Source organism: Colobus angolensis, unplaced genomic scaffold (assembly GCF_000951035.1).
Source record: "Colobus angolensis palliatus isolate OR3802 unplaced genomic scaffold, Cang.pa_1.0 Scaffold51, whole genome shotgun sequence".
In the NCBI taxonomy this organism is placed as follows: domain Eukaryota; kingdom Metazoa; phylum Chordata; class Mammalia; order Primates; family Cercopithecidae; genus Colobus; species Colobus angolensis.
The window spans coordinates 9,518,345-9,533,619 of NW_012118599.1; the positions used below are offsets into that span (position 1 = coordinate 9,518,345).

The 15,275-nt window shown below is 36.3% G+C and overlaps 1 protein-coding gene across 1 annotated transcript in view; it reads right to left on the reverse strand.

The window, feature by feature from the left end:
* The window catches only part of CD2AP (CD2-associated protein), a 158,328-nt gene that overhangs the window by 129,086 nt on the left and 13,967 nt on the right, over window positions 1–15,275 (reverse strand). Inside the window, exon 2 of the mRNA XM_011960437.1 lies at window positions 1,286–1,446. Coding sequence (XP_011815827.1) covers window positions 1,286–1,446 — 161 coding nt within the window. The remainder of the gene's footprint in view (window positions 1–1,285; window positions 1,447–15,275) is intronic.

Consider the following 15,275-nt stretch of genomic DNA (forward strand, 5'->3'; position numbering starts at 1 on the left):
GATGAGTTAATGGGTGCAGCACACCAACATGGTACATGTATACATATGTAACGAACCTGCACGTTGTGCACATGTACCCTAGAACTTAAAGTATAATTAAAAAAAAAAAAATTTTGAATTGAATCATCAAAATCATGCTATGACTACAATTTTAAGAAATCTTTGTGAGACCATGTGATATGGTTTGGCTATTTCCCCACCAAATCTCATCTTGAATTTCCACATGTTGTGTGAGGGACCCAGTGGGAGGTAATTGAATCACAGAGGCAGGTCTTTCCTATGCTGTTCTCATGATAATGAATAAGTCTCACGATAATGAATAAGTCTCACAAGATCGGACAGTTCCGTAAGGAGTTGTTTCCCTGCACAAAATAGCTCTCTCATTGCCTGCCACCATCCACATATGATGTGACTCATTCCTCCATGCCTTCCATCATGATTGTGAGGCCTTCCTAGCCATGTGGAACTGTAAGTCCAATAAACCTTTCTTTTGTAAAAAAAAAAAAAAAAAGAAAACTAATACATAGAAAACAAGACAATTATAACTGATATGTAAATATACAGATACTCTTTACTCTTTTTTCTCTTCCTAAACTACTGAGAATTTTATAAGTTTGTAATTGATGAGTCCTAAAGATTGTTTTCTGGCAGAAGTGACTAGAATATTTACTAAAAAAATGAATGTTTGCTAGTAGTTGAAGAAGACAGTTTGGCTGATAACTGCCACAATGCTGAAACACAAAAAGTATGATCAAATGCATTTTGTTGTCAGAAAAGCAACAAAAAACAATGAAAAGACCAGTGAGGTAACTGCCCCAGACTTCAGTTCAAAGTCTGCTGTCTTAGCTAACCAACAGTAGACAAAATCACTTAACCTCTCAATCTAAAAACCAAGATATTTAAAATGGGGTTACTATCTGTCATAACTATTTCATAAGAATACTACAGGCTGAAATGAGAATATATACAGCAAGCCTGCTTTATAAATTACTAAGTGCCACCCAAATGAAAGCTATTATTTATTTTAAAACAATCAGTAATCAGGTAGATACACACAACCATATACAAGCATATATACACAAACATATATAGAGAGGATTACTATCCACTAGGACACAGAGCAACAATGATATCCATTATAGAGGTACTTGGACTGTATTTTCTCAAATATTACAAAGAAAACATTTATCTAAAACATTTTAATTTTAAAAGTATATCTATTTCTTAACATTTAAAGATTAAATCCTATGAAGCAACAGCTAGAAATTTAACTGAAAATACTTACCTTAACAAAATTATCAGGGAACATTCCTCTCCTCCCATTTAGTTCTCCTTCTAGCCATCCTTCCTCCTGTAGCTTTTTCACATTCCTGATGATTTCTCCAACTCGAATAGTTAATTCATCGTCATGTACAGCATCATAGTCATACTCCACAATATAGTCAACTAAAAAAGGGGGAAATGAAATGTCTAAAATCTAATTCACAAAATACTATAAACTATATTAATAAACTTATAACTACGGAATCTATTTAGCAACAATATTTAATACCACAAAGACATCAGCAAGGCTTGTTTCAATTACTTTAAATATTTGGCTACATCAGCAAATTTCTTGAATACCTTAGTATAGAGTACAACACAGCTATTAAGTGGGAGCCTCAAAAGAAAAATAATGCATAATTCATGCCATCAGACACTCTTACAATCACATGCATATCCTTTGTAGCAGACAGACTCTGAGGTGGTCTCCATGATCCCTACTTCCTCGTATTCATGTCCTTATGTAATTCTCTCTCTTTGACTGCCAGTGTGACCTGTGATTGACTTCTAACCAACAGAATATGACAGCAGGGCATAATGTCTCACACCTGTAATCCCAGCACTTTGGGAGGTCGAGGCGGACAGATCACTTAAACTCAGGAGTTTGGGCCGGGTGCAGTGGGTCACACCTGTAATCCCAGAACTTTGGGAGGCCGACGCGGGTGGATCACGAGGTCAAGAGATGGGGACCATCCTGGCCAACTTGGTGAAATCCCGTCTCTACTAAAAATACAAAAATTAGCCAGGTGTGGTGGTGGGCACCTGTAATCTGAGCTACTCAGGAGGCTGAAGTAGAAGAATCACTCGAACCTGAGAGGCAGAAGTTGCAGTGAGCCGAGAACGCGCCACTGCGCTCCCGACTGGCGACAGAGCGAGACTCAGTCTCAAGAAAAAAACAAAAAAAAAAACTCAGGAGTTCGAGACCAGCCTGGGCAACACAACAAAACCCCGTCTCTACAAAAATGCAAAAACTAGCCAGACACGGTAGTGTGCGCCTGTAGTCCCAGCTACTTGGGAGCAGTGCTTGAACCAGGAGGTCGAGGCATCAGACAGCCTAGTCCATGCAACAGACTCAAAAAAAAAAAAAAAAGATGATGACAAAGACAATGATTTGTATGTAATTACCTAAAGCTGTAATGCATATCTTAATAGGAGACTTTTTCCCTTGCTGGCTTTCAAGACACAAGCTGCTATGCTGTAAGCTAACCTACAGAAAGGGCCACAAGCAAGCAGCTTAAGGAGGTCTCTGACTGACATCAGGAAACTGAGGCCCTTACTCCTACAACCCAAAAGTAAATGAATGATATGAACGAACACATGAGCTTGGAAGCAGACCCTTCCCCAGTAGAGCTCCAAATGTGAACCCAACCCTGGCCAACATCTTCAGTGCAACCTAGAAGAGGATCCAGCTGGCCATGCCCAGACTCTTAAACCACAGAAACTATTAGCTAATAAATACATATAGTTCTAAACTACTAAGTTTGTGTTACTACTGTATGTAAAAACAGAAAACAAACTCTAAAGTGAAGATTAATATATATTTAATTTACCTCTTTTAATAACAGGATTTTAGATTACAGGATCACGTAAGCGTATTTTTAGTATTTTACAAGGTTCAATTTTTAAAAAGCATTAACAGCTTTCCTGCTCAAGATAGCAGACTAGCCATATCCCCATTCATCTTTTCTTCCTCTACAAGACTGATTAAAAAGAAAATACACACACACACACCAACCACCACAACAACAATCACAACCACAAACACCAAAAAAAAAAAAGGAAAGTGAGTATGGTCAGACACTGTTGTTTGTTAAACCAAGAGCCATTCCCACATTGCCCATTCCCCTCATTCCTTTCTCATAGAACCTTAATTTTGTTCAGTATTTTGAGACCCTGTATTTTACAGGCGAAGATTCTCTCAGCCCCAGCGGGTTACATATTCACTAGTCTAGGTATGTACTGCTCAGACACTAAGTACAATCAGGTCAGCGGAAAAATCTTGTGTTTAAATGCCAACTACAGTTGAGTAAGTGCCAGGATATCTAATTTCCAAAGAGGCAAAGGTCTAGAGATAGTCTACGTATAGCAACCTTAATCACATACAATTAAACATACACAGTGAATGGTTTTCAAATAAGCATGGGATGAATGAATTCTTTTCATTTTCATTTTTTTAATAGAGATGGGGTCTGGCTATATTTATACTGCTCAGCCTGGTCTCAAACTCCTGGGCTCAAGCGATCCTCCCACCTCACCCTCCCAAAGTGCTAGGATTACAGGCGTGAGCAACCATGCCCAGCCAAGATGAATGAACTCTAACTTTCTTCTGGGAAGGTTTTATTTGGCTTTAAAAACAAAATACAGGCTGGACTTGGTGGCTCATGCCTGTAATCCCAGCACTTTGGGAGGCCAAGGCAGGAGGATCACAAGGTCAAGAGATCAAGACCAACCTGGCTAACACGGTGAAATCCCATCTCCACTAAAAACATAAAAAATTAGCTGGGTGTGGTGCTGGGTACCTGTAGTCTCAGCTATCAGGAGGCTGAGGCAGGAGAATGGCGTGAACCCGGAAGGCAGAGGTTGACATGAGCTGAGATCGCGCCAATGCACAGCAGCTTGGGCGACAGAGCGAGACTCCATCTCAAAAAAAACAAAGAAGGAATGGCCTCCTGTAGACTTTGAATGTTCTTTACTGAGAATTTGATACCCACAATTGCTATAACCACTTGAGACCAGAAGAACAGCAGATACCTGATTAACATGAATGAGAAAAAAGATGAAAATGACCTGGATCTTTGCTGGATTCATCAAACTGCTAGATCAACCACCTTTAACTATAATACCTTCAGATTCGTTACATGAAGTAGTTTCTTAACTTTTTAGACAGGATTTCTATTTGCAGCTGAAAACATCCCAACATGATTTAAGGGACCCAGCAAGAAATGTTAATAAATGTCTGAAAGTGGATGCACAGCTGATAAAGCCAAGAAGAGGAAGCCTAGAGAACTTAAGAGAGCTATAAATGAAATACCAAACTGCTCTGTAGACCTCAAAAACACCAGATATTCAGAAAACATAGGTTCACATGAAATGCATGCAGGGCTAAAATAAGGGAAATTACTCAATCTCTATATCAACCACAATAATTCAATGAGATAAAATGCTAAATAGTACGGCATTTTCTTTCCAAAGCAAAAAACTGAAGGGTTAATCTACAAAAAATAAAAATAAAAAATAGCTTAGGGAAACTAGTACAGCTATTATGGATGAATGCTGGTTTCTCAGAGCAATGAATACTGAGAAATTCAGAGGCCCCCAAAGCAATGGGCCGTTCCTGACTTGCTAATTCCAAAATAAAATTCTTAACATCTGCAGGGGCAGTGGCTCAGGCCTGTAATCTCAGCACTTTGGGAGGCTGAGGTGGGCAGATCACCCGAGGTCAGGTCAGGAGTTCGGGACCAGCCTGGCCGATATGGTGAAACTCAGTCTCTACTAAAAACACAAAAATCAGCCGGGTATGGTGGCAGGAGCCTGTAATCCCAGCAACTCGGGAGGCTGAGGCAGAAGAACGGCTTGAACCCGAGAGGCAGAGGCTGCAGTGAGCCAAGGTCACGCCATTGCGACAGAGCAAGACTCTGTCTCAAAAACAACAACAACAAAACTCTTAACTCCTACCCACATAAACAGAGTTCCCAATTAGCTTTTTATCCATTTATTATTTACTCTTACGAGCAGACAATAGTTGATCATGAAAGACCCATCATAAACTGAAAAACTACTTGGAGAAAGGGTAAGCAAGGGGGGGGAGTAACAACAGAGATGGGAGAATGGTTACATGCAGGGAGACTAATCAAATTGTAAATATTTGAAGGATAATGGAAGTCAAGTTTCTCTATGTCAGAGAAAGGAGTTACAAACATATGGAAAAAGCTATTTTCAATCCTGTGATATTGAATTGTAATGAGCAGTATCAGCATGAACCTAACAGTTTTCAATACATAACATGGAGAAATAAACAGATACAAATATATGTATACATGTACATATATACAGATACACATATAATCAACACACACACATATGTACATACACCCTAGCTCTGTCCAATGAATGGACCTGAAACCAGCAACATTCCAATGGTAATGAGCAAACCAAATGCCAAGACTTCATAAACACCACCTACTACTAAAAGAAATCAGGACTCTTTAGGAAAATGGCCAATTCCAAGGCTAAGCAGGAAAAGTGTAAGATTAGCCTGGAACATTTTGTTGTGCCAGAAAGTAAGGAAGTTGTCAAAAAAATGAAATGGTATTAAACTGACCCAGAGAAGCAATATCAAAAGGGTTCTTACTGGCCAAATCAGGCCATTTTGAGCATCAAAATAATGAAATTAGAAGAATATACCCCACTGAATAAAATAAGCCATGAGTCCATACAGATTACAAATCAATGTTAATTTCTTAAATGTTATGGTTGTATTGTGATATGACCCTGGTTTATAAAAAATACACACTAAAATACTTGTATGAAAGATATCAGTCAGGAAAAACATTATTTGTACTATACATCTAACATTTCTACAACTTCGTGATTACTTCAAAATTAAAGAGTTAAAATACACGCACAAATGTATATCCTCAAGAGATGTAAAGTTTCTAAAAGGACAGAATGCTATAAGATAAGAAGTGAGAAAATTTTAAAGTTTTTAAAGTTTATGTCTTACAAAATATCTTACTGTTTTTTGAAGAGGTGGAGACAAATCCAAGAAAATGTTCCAAAACAGTTAAAACAAAGACACAAAGAAAAAGATGAAAACAGGGAAAAGGCACAATCTAACATCCAATTAACAGAAATTTAAGAAAGAGAAAAAAATGGGGAATTAACCATGAAATAACACAAGAAAATAATCCTAAAACAATCTTCAAATGGAAACAGGTCTGAGGGAATCCAATGAAATGAACAAATTTTAAAATATATTCGTATTCGGTGAAATTTCATAATAACAATAAACAGATCCTAGAAAGCTCTCTGACAGGAAATAAAAATTTCATCTACAAAAGATTGAGAATCATTTTGGAACACTTCTCATTGGCAATACTGGATTCTAGAAAAAGAAAAATTAAAGTCACTTAAGTATTGAAGGAAAATTAATTGCATACTCTGCCAAACCAGCAGGCAAGCATAGGATATAACATTTTCACACATTCAACAATAAAGAAAATTAACTCCCACATATGAAATTACACAATGTTATCCAGCAAACTTAAAACATGAACCAAAACAGAGGAAGACATGAAATCCAAGAAACAGTAGCACCAACCTTGGAATAAAATAAGTACTAAACTTACAGCTGTGCAACAAATCTAAGGAACAAACAGTCTATACTAAACAGGAGACAAAAAGTTCTAGGAGGTGTCTGACAGAAAAGCAGCATGGGGTACAAACTCTGAAATTGTATGCTATCCTTATAAATCTGGAACTCAGAGAGACAGGAAAGTCAGTTAAGGACAAAAAAACTAAAGATGATTAGAAACTTTTGGAAAGGCAAAGAACTGTACAATGCTGAAAATGCAATTGGCCGGGTGCAGCTGCAGCTCACACCTGTAATCCCAATACTTTGGGAGGTTGAGGTGGGTGGATCCCTTGAGCCCAGGAGTTCAAGACCAGCCTGGGCAACATGGCAACCCCCATCTCTACAAAAAAATATCAAAAAAATGTAGTCAGGAGTGGTGATAACGTGCCTACAGTCCCAGTTACCGGGGAAGCTGAAGTGAGAGGATGGCTTGAGTGACAGAATGGCTTGAGCCCAGAAGGTGGAGGGTGCAAACATCACCACACTCCAGTTTGGGCAACAGAGCAAGACAGGAAGGACAGAAAGGAAAGGAAAAAGGGAAGGCAATGGGGAAGGGGAAGGGAAGGAAAAAAGGAAAGGGGAAAGTGAAAGGGAAAAGGGAAAGGAAAAGGAAAAAGGGAAAGGAAAGGGAAAAAAGGAAGAAAAGGAAAGGAAGTAAAGCAAAAAAGAAAAGGAAAGGAAACGAAAAAGGAGAAAGGAAAAATATAATCATCATATGTACTATTTGGCTTCACAGTAAAAAAAAAAAAACACTACATGGTCATAATAATGTGAAAGTAATTATTTTAACTTTGACAATTATTGTATAGCAAAACAAAAGGACTAAATTATGGCTGTAGAACAAAATATAAATGTTAACAGCCTTGATATTATAAAGGATAATAATTCTGAAAAAGAATTGAGAGAGGGAGGTTGGTAAAGGAAAGAGTAAAGGGATGAATATCATTATCATACAAAGTGCTAAGTCCACAAATACTCTATTAGTTGCTAGAAAAAGAAATAAAAGTATAAACCCTTACTATGTTCGGATAAAGAGAAAACATGAGATTATAAATAAGCTAAATATTTTCAAGTTAAAAATAAACCAAAATCAACAACAAAAACTAACTATTTAGAAATACAAAAGCCAAAACATTAAAACAGATAAATTTAGACAGTGTTTTCCCTATGGAGAATGAGAATAGGAGCAGAGAACAATGAGGCAAGGAAATAGTGTTTGTTAAGTCATTTAATATTTTTTGTATTTGTATATCATGTGCAGAATTACTTTGATAAGATATTTAAGCAGTAAATATTAAAGTGGTTTGTTCAATATTACAGCAAAAACATTTATAGTTCCACATAACTGCATACATGTGTGATAATTAAGAAGTTCATTGAGTCAAAGAAAATCTATTTTATTTCCCTTAGAGAAAATGCCATATGGTAAATAGGGTTAAATTCCCTGTTCTTTTAAACTTATTCACAATTAAGTTTGTAATATTAAACTGCAAAAAGTGAAAGACAAAGACGAAAGAAAATCTTAAAACAAAGTTTATCAAAGAAGCAACATTTAGACTAATGGGTGAAGCCAGAAGGCAGCAGATTAGTATTTTAAATGTGTGGAAAGAAAATACCTACAAATCTTAAACTCTCTATACCCGAGAAAATATCCTTAAAAAAATGAAAGAAAAATAAAGACACTTGTGACAAACCAGAAGTGGGACTTTGCTACACAAAAAGAAAACTCTGACGGATGTTCTCTGAGAAGAGCAAAAGGAAAGAAAAAAGATTCAATATGAAGTATCAGCAATGTAGAAAGGAAAGCAAAAACAAAAGAAGCAGTAAGTATACAGATATAAAAACATTGAATGAATAAAAACAGTAACATCATATAGGAAATTAAAAATACAGAAAGATTAAAATAACAGAACCAGTAACAAAGTTGGGAGTTAAAACTGTTCCAAGATCCTTTTGTATGGTATAACAGAGTAAAGTTATTAACATCAGATTTGTATAAGTTGAGAATGCATGTAGTGATCACTAAAATAACAGAAAAAGCATAAAAATGCCAAAAATCGTGGGGGGAAAGAACAAACAAATTTTTAAAATACTCGACTGGCAGTTTCAGCTCCAACAAGTAAAAGGCTTTAAAGTTATCACTCCCACCCTGACAAGAAAAAGGCTAAACCAACTGAAAATCAATTAATTTCCTTGGATCCATTAGAAAATTGAGGACACAAAGCAAACCACCACCTAAAGATACGGAGAGGAAGCAGGTAAAGCCAGAGAGTCATGGACGAGCTCTGTTTATTACCTGGAGTAGAAGCTGCTGGAGCCACAAATTAGCAGGAACACTCTTAGTCTCCTAGAGCAGTTCTAACAAACCACCACAAAGTGGGTAGCTTGAAAGAAGAGAAATTTATTCTCCTATTTTGGGAGGTGAGAGGGCAAAATCAAGGTATCAGCAGGGTTATTCTTTTTGGAGACTCTGAAGTATCACTCCATGCCTCTATCTGGCTTCTGGTGGCTGCTAGCAATTTTTAGCATTCCTTTGCTTACATAATTCCAACCTCTACCTCCATCTTGACATGACCGTTCCACTGTTATATCTCCATCTCAAATCTCACCCTCTCCTTACTCTTTTCCAAGGACACTAATCATTCAGTTTATTAAGAATTTCTTCATCTCTGAATCCTTAATCACATCTGAAAAGACTATTTCTCTCTCTTTTTTTGACGTAAAGTCTTACTCTGTCACCCAGGCTGGAGTGCAGTAGAGTAATTTCGGTTCACTGCAACCTCCACCTCCCAGGTTCAAGTGTTCCTCCCACTTCAATCTCCTAAGTAGCTGGGACTATAGGGATGCACCAACATGCCTGGCTAATTTTTTGAAATTTTTCTGTAGAGACATAGTCTCATTATATTGCCCAGACTTGTCCCAAACTCCTGGGCTCAAGGGATCCTCCCATTTGGCCTCCCAAAGTACTGAGATTACAACAGGCGTTAGCCACCATGCCCAGCCAACTATTTGTAAATTTGTAACATTTACAAGTATGGAGGGTTAAGACTCAGACATACCTTTTTTGGGGACAAAAATTCAATCTAGTACAAACACTTAAGTGGTAATTTTGATGACTTGCTGGAGGCTGACTGTGGAATAGCATGAAAGTGGGAAACTCCTAAGGGAATGCTGTCCTATAGGGGAGTCCCCACACTTTTGTGGGTTTTATGGTACTGCCAGATTTCTAACAGTAAAGAGCCAAGAAGGATCGCCTTATAGTTCTGGCAAGGAGGAAAAGAAAAGTAACCACTGTAAAATACAACCTGAGTATTCTCTGCAACAAAGGCCTACACTCCAGGGGAAAGACTGTCAGGGGCTTTATACCACCTAGGAATGGGAATTTCCCTGATTCTAGTCTGCTCCACAGCTCCAGGACATCGATCTACTAAAAAACAGAAATTTAATAATTAAGATTATAGTATATTTCCCCTCTCCCACATGCTACCACCACATCAATAAGGCTCCAGCATTTACAGCTGAAAGAGCTACAAGATGCAGATTCTATTTGAGAAAGAGTTCTTAGGGAAACCCAAAGAAAGCAAGGAAGACAGAAACAAAGACACTACAGGAATGTGGACCCTCTGGCACCTACAGCTAGAGCAAACATTAAACACAATCCAACACCTAGGCAGATATATATAAAGCTTCACACTAACGATTTAACTACCGCAGTTCCTATTACCTAATATGACATATCCAATCTTCAAAAAATTTCAAGTCATGCTAAGAAGGCAAGAAACACCAAGTCTAAAGAGACAAAGCAAGCATCTGAACCAGACTCAGATATAACACATTATTTTTTAGTTATCTGGCAGGAAATTTAAAATAACTATGATTAATATGCTAAGGATGATGATATAAAAAGCAAACAACATGCAAGAAAAAATGGATATGGTAAGCACACAGAATCTCCAGAAAAGAAACAGAAGGAAAAGCTGGAAATCAAAAACAATACAACAAATAATCGATAACACTGACACATTCATCAGTAGACTATACATAGTCAAGGAAAGAATCAGTAAACTTGAAGAGAGGTCAAAAGAAATTTTCCAAACTGAAATGCAAAGAGAAAAAGAATTATAAAAAACAAAAAAATCCCAGGACAGAATATCCAAGAACTGTGAAAAACTTCAAGAGGTACAAACACACATAATAATTGGAATTCCAGAAGAAGATGGGAAACAGAGCAGAAGAAATATATGAACTAAAAATGGCTGAGAATTTTCCAAAAATAGTAAGGTAGACCAAACCACACATCCGGAAAACTAAGAGAACAAAATTAGGATACAAACAAAAAAAATCTACACCCAGATGTATCACATTCAATGGAAGAAAATCAAAGGCAGAGAAAATCTTGAAAGAAGCCATCACAAAATATCACCCTACCTATTGAGGTACAAGGAGAAGAATTACAGCAGGCTTCTCATCAGAAAACATGAAGGCAAGAAAGCATGGAATAAAATATTTAAAGCACTGGGGAAAAAAAAAAAAACAACAACCTAGAAATTTGTATCAAGTAAACTTATCCTTCAAAGGGAAAGAGAAATAAAGACTTCTTTAAACAAAAACAAGAATTCACTGCCAGCAGACCTGTCACGGAAGAAATGTTAAAAGAAGTTCTTCAGAGAAAACGAAAATTATACAAGTCAGAAACTCAAATCAATATGAAGAAGGAGCATAGAAGGAATAAATGAAGATAAAAGAAAATTTTTTTTATTCTTAATCAATCTAAAAGATAATTGCTTAAAAGTCATAATAGTAACAATGTATTGCATGATTATAGCATATGAACAGGTGAAATTAATGAATGTCATAAGGGACAAGAGGAATAAGGAATACTCTATGGTACTGGAACTACACATGAAGTGCTGCAGTGTTATTTAAAGCTGAATTTAACACTAGTTATAAATGTATATTGCAAACTCCAGGGCAAGTACTAAAAATAAAAATTAAGTATAACTGAATGTTAAAAGAGAACCTAAAATGGAATCATATAAAATGCTCAAACAGAAAAATGAAGAAAAAATAATGCAACCAAAAACTGTTATTTGAAAACATCAATAAAATCAATAAATCTCTAGAAAGAATGACCAAGGGGAAAAAACAGAAGGCCCAAATTACTAATATCAGGAATAAAAGAGGGAATATCTCTACAGACCTTACATTCATTAGAACAATAATAATTTGCGGCCAGGACTTCAAGGCCAGCCTGGGTAACATAGCAAGATGCTATCTCTACAAAAAATAAAAATACGTGTGTGGGCCAGCACCTATAGTCCTAGCTACTTGGGAGCCTAATGGGGGAGGATCCCTCGAACCCAGGAGTTCGAGGTTGCAGTGAGCTACAATCACACATTTGCACTCCAGCCTGGGCAACAGAGCAAGACCCTGTCTCAAAAAAAAAAAAAAAAAGATTACAGGTGTGAGCCACCAAGCCCAGCCTTCCATGTACCAAGAAGGCACCATCTTTGAACTCTCCTCACTAGACACCAAATTTGCCAGTGCCTAAATCCTGGACTTTCCAGCCTGTGAGCAATACATTTCTGTTGTTCATAAATTACCTAGTCTAAGGTATTTTGTCATAGCAGCTTGAAGGGATTATGACAGAAATTCGTAACAAAACTGTGTAGAGAGGAGAAATTTCTAAACTTAAAGTAAAATGGTCAAAGCTTCAAAGCAACTAAACTGGAAACAGGCAGTAAATACTTGAAACAAACAAGAAAATGAATTAAATGCATTTATAAAAACCAAAAAAAGGAAATCTCAACCGAAAGCAGGTAAAAGAAAGTAAAGTACATTACTTAAAATGAAGTACAGCAAACTCTAAGAACTTAACCCTTACCTAAAAAAAAAAGTTTGGCTTAACTTGGTTCTGTTTGTGGGTGCTGGCTAGGCATTTTTTTAATGGGTTTACTAGTTGTTAATAACTTTAAAAAAAAAAATCAGTATTTAAACAAAAAGGATATCTGAAAATCAACCTTAAAAATCTTAAAATCCGTAATTTTTTAAAATTATTACTTGCAAAAATATTGGTGGCAATATTATAAAAGATTTTCGGCCGGGCGCGGTGGCTCACGCCTGTAATCCCAGCTCTCAGGGAGGCAGAGGCGGGAGGATAGCTTGAGCCCAGGAGTTCGAGACCTGCCTGGGTAATATAGCGAGACCCCACTCTCCACAAAAAGGAAAAAAAAAAAAAAAAGACAAGATTTTCTACTAGTCTGCTTTAATAAATATACTATTTTGATAATAAAAAATCACTTCAAAAAAATAAACAACTTACACAAATTCCAAATAGGCATAAGTTGTATGGGCACTGACTACTTTTAATTCTTGTCAACACAATACAGATAAATATCACAATGGCATCTAACAGAGTCTGTCAAATTAACCTTACCTATATTATACCACTGATCATAGTATACTATTGAATATTAACCTTTATTACAGCAGATGACAAAATATAAAAAATTACACAAAAATATATTTCCGTATGAGGTAAAAAAAATAATTACAAGCTTTACTCTCAAATAAGTAGTAATATGATGAAAATAACGGTTCCACCTCTTATTTCCTGATTTTATATATATTACACACACACACTCACAGGCACACACGTATCAGGAAGAAAGAAATATATGTATTTACTTTTTATTCCCAGGGCTAAGTATTTCTTACCACAAACCAAAAGACTTTACCATAAATTATTCCCAGAACTAAATATTTATTCTTTACCATAAATAGAGAAATGCAAAACTGATTAGCATTTCTTAATGTCATTAATAACATTTCCTTATTTAAGTCCTCTAAAGTTAGGTACCAGATCCATTAGTCAAAATACTACTAATAAAAAGGACAATATCATCCTAAAGTCCTTTTAATTACATATTAGAAATTCCATCATTTATTTTCTCAAGCTTGTTAAATACGGAACTGATAAGCAACATTTCTTACATGTTTTGCAACAGAGATAAGTAAATCTAGTCATTCTTAAGATAGTGAACAAATTGCACACAAAACCCACCCTTCCTCTTTGTACTTCAAATAGCATACAAAGGTTTGCATAGTCCAATACACTCTTAGCACATATCCAAAGAGAAAAAGAGAAGGAAATTTGATATAAGGAAATTTTTACACAGTATTATATTCTTCCTAATGTTACTAAATTAGAATAAGTGACAGATATCCACAAAAAAAACCTTAAAGTTTAAAAAACAAAAAAGATTTTTATCTCGAAGACTGATTACTTGAGACAGTTCCAAAAACAAAGAAAGTACCACATACATGTGATTAATGACTTGTCCTAAAATAATAAATCTTAAAAACAAAAAACATACAAAAATCTAAAGAGCAAACGAGTTGGAAAATTCAATTAAATATTCTCATTCCTCATCTTCATTCCCACTATTAACTTCAAAAAAAAAACACTAGAAATTATTTTTAAGCATGTTTCAAGCCAAATCAAAAAAAAAAAATACCATATGAATTGCCATCATAAAGTTTTATAGAACTCACCAAAAAACAACCCTAGGAAAACTTTTGGGTATGTAAGTAAAAGACCAATGTGTCACAGTTAAAATTTGTCAAAAGTCTCTGAAGAGGCCAGGCATGGTGGCTCATGCCTGCAATCCCAGCACTTAGGGAGGCCGAGGTAAGAGGACTGCTTGAAGCTCAAGAGTTCAAGACCAGCCTGGGCAATATGACTGGTAAACCCTATGTCTACAGCTTTTGTTTTGTTTTTTTTTAATTAGCCAACATCGTGATGGCACATGCCTTAGTCCCACTACTCAGGAGACTAAGATGGAAGGATCACTTGACTCCAGGAGGTCAAGGTTGCAGTGAACTATGATAGTACCACTATACTCCAGCCTAGGCGACAGAGCAAGACCCTGTTCCTTAAAAAAACAAACAAACAAAAAGTCTTTAGAGAAAATAGTTACTCAAACAAATGAATACCAATCTACAGTTTTTAGATGATAAATATTTAAATTTCTTCATTTTTTAAACCACACTACGAGAGTCATTTCAATTCATATTACTTGCTCTGTTTAACTCAACAATCTTCCTTCTCAAAATGTTTTAAGATATAATTAAGAGAACGAGTTTTAAAATCAGACCAATGAAAGTCTGATTCTGTCTCCTCCACATCTTATCTCTCACTTGGACAAGTAACAATCCCTCTAACCTCATTTCCTGAACCTGAAGAATGGGAAGACTAATGTTTTACCTCATGTTCTTGTGGGGAACTGAATGCTCCGTACATTCAGCCTAGCATAGTAAGAATTCCCTAAACGTTAAAAATTAAGGATCAACTAAAAATGAATTTTAAAATTACCAAAAAATGGGAAGTTGCTATATAAGAATTTCCCTCAGTTTCCAAATAGCCTTTTATTTTTTAAAAAACTAGTCGAATGCAGCCGGGCACGGTGGCTCACGCCTGTAATCCCAGCACTTTGGAAGGCCGAGGCGGGCGGATCACCTGAGGTCAGGAGTTCGAAACCAGCCTGGCCAACCTGGTGAAACCCCATCTCTACTGAAAAAAAAAATACAAAAATTAGCC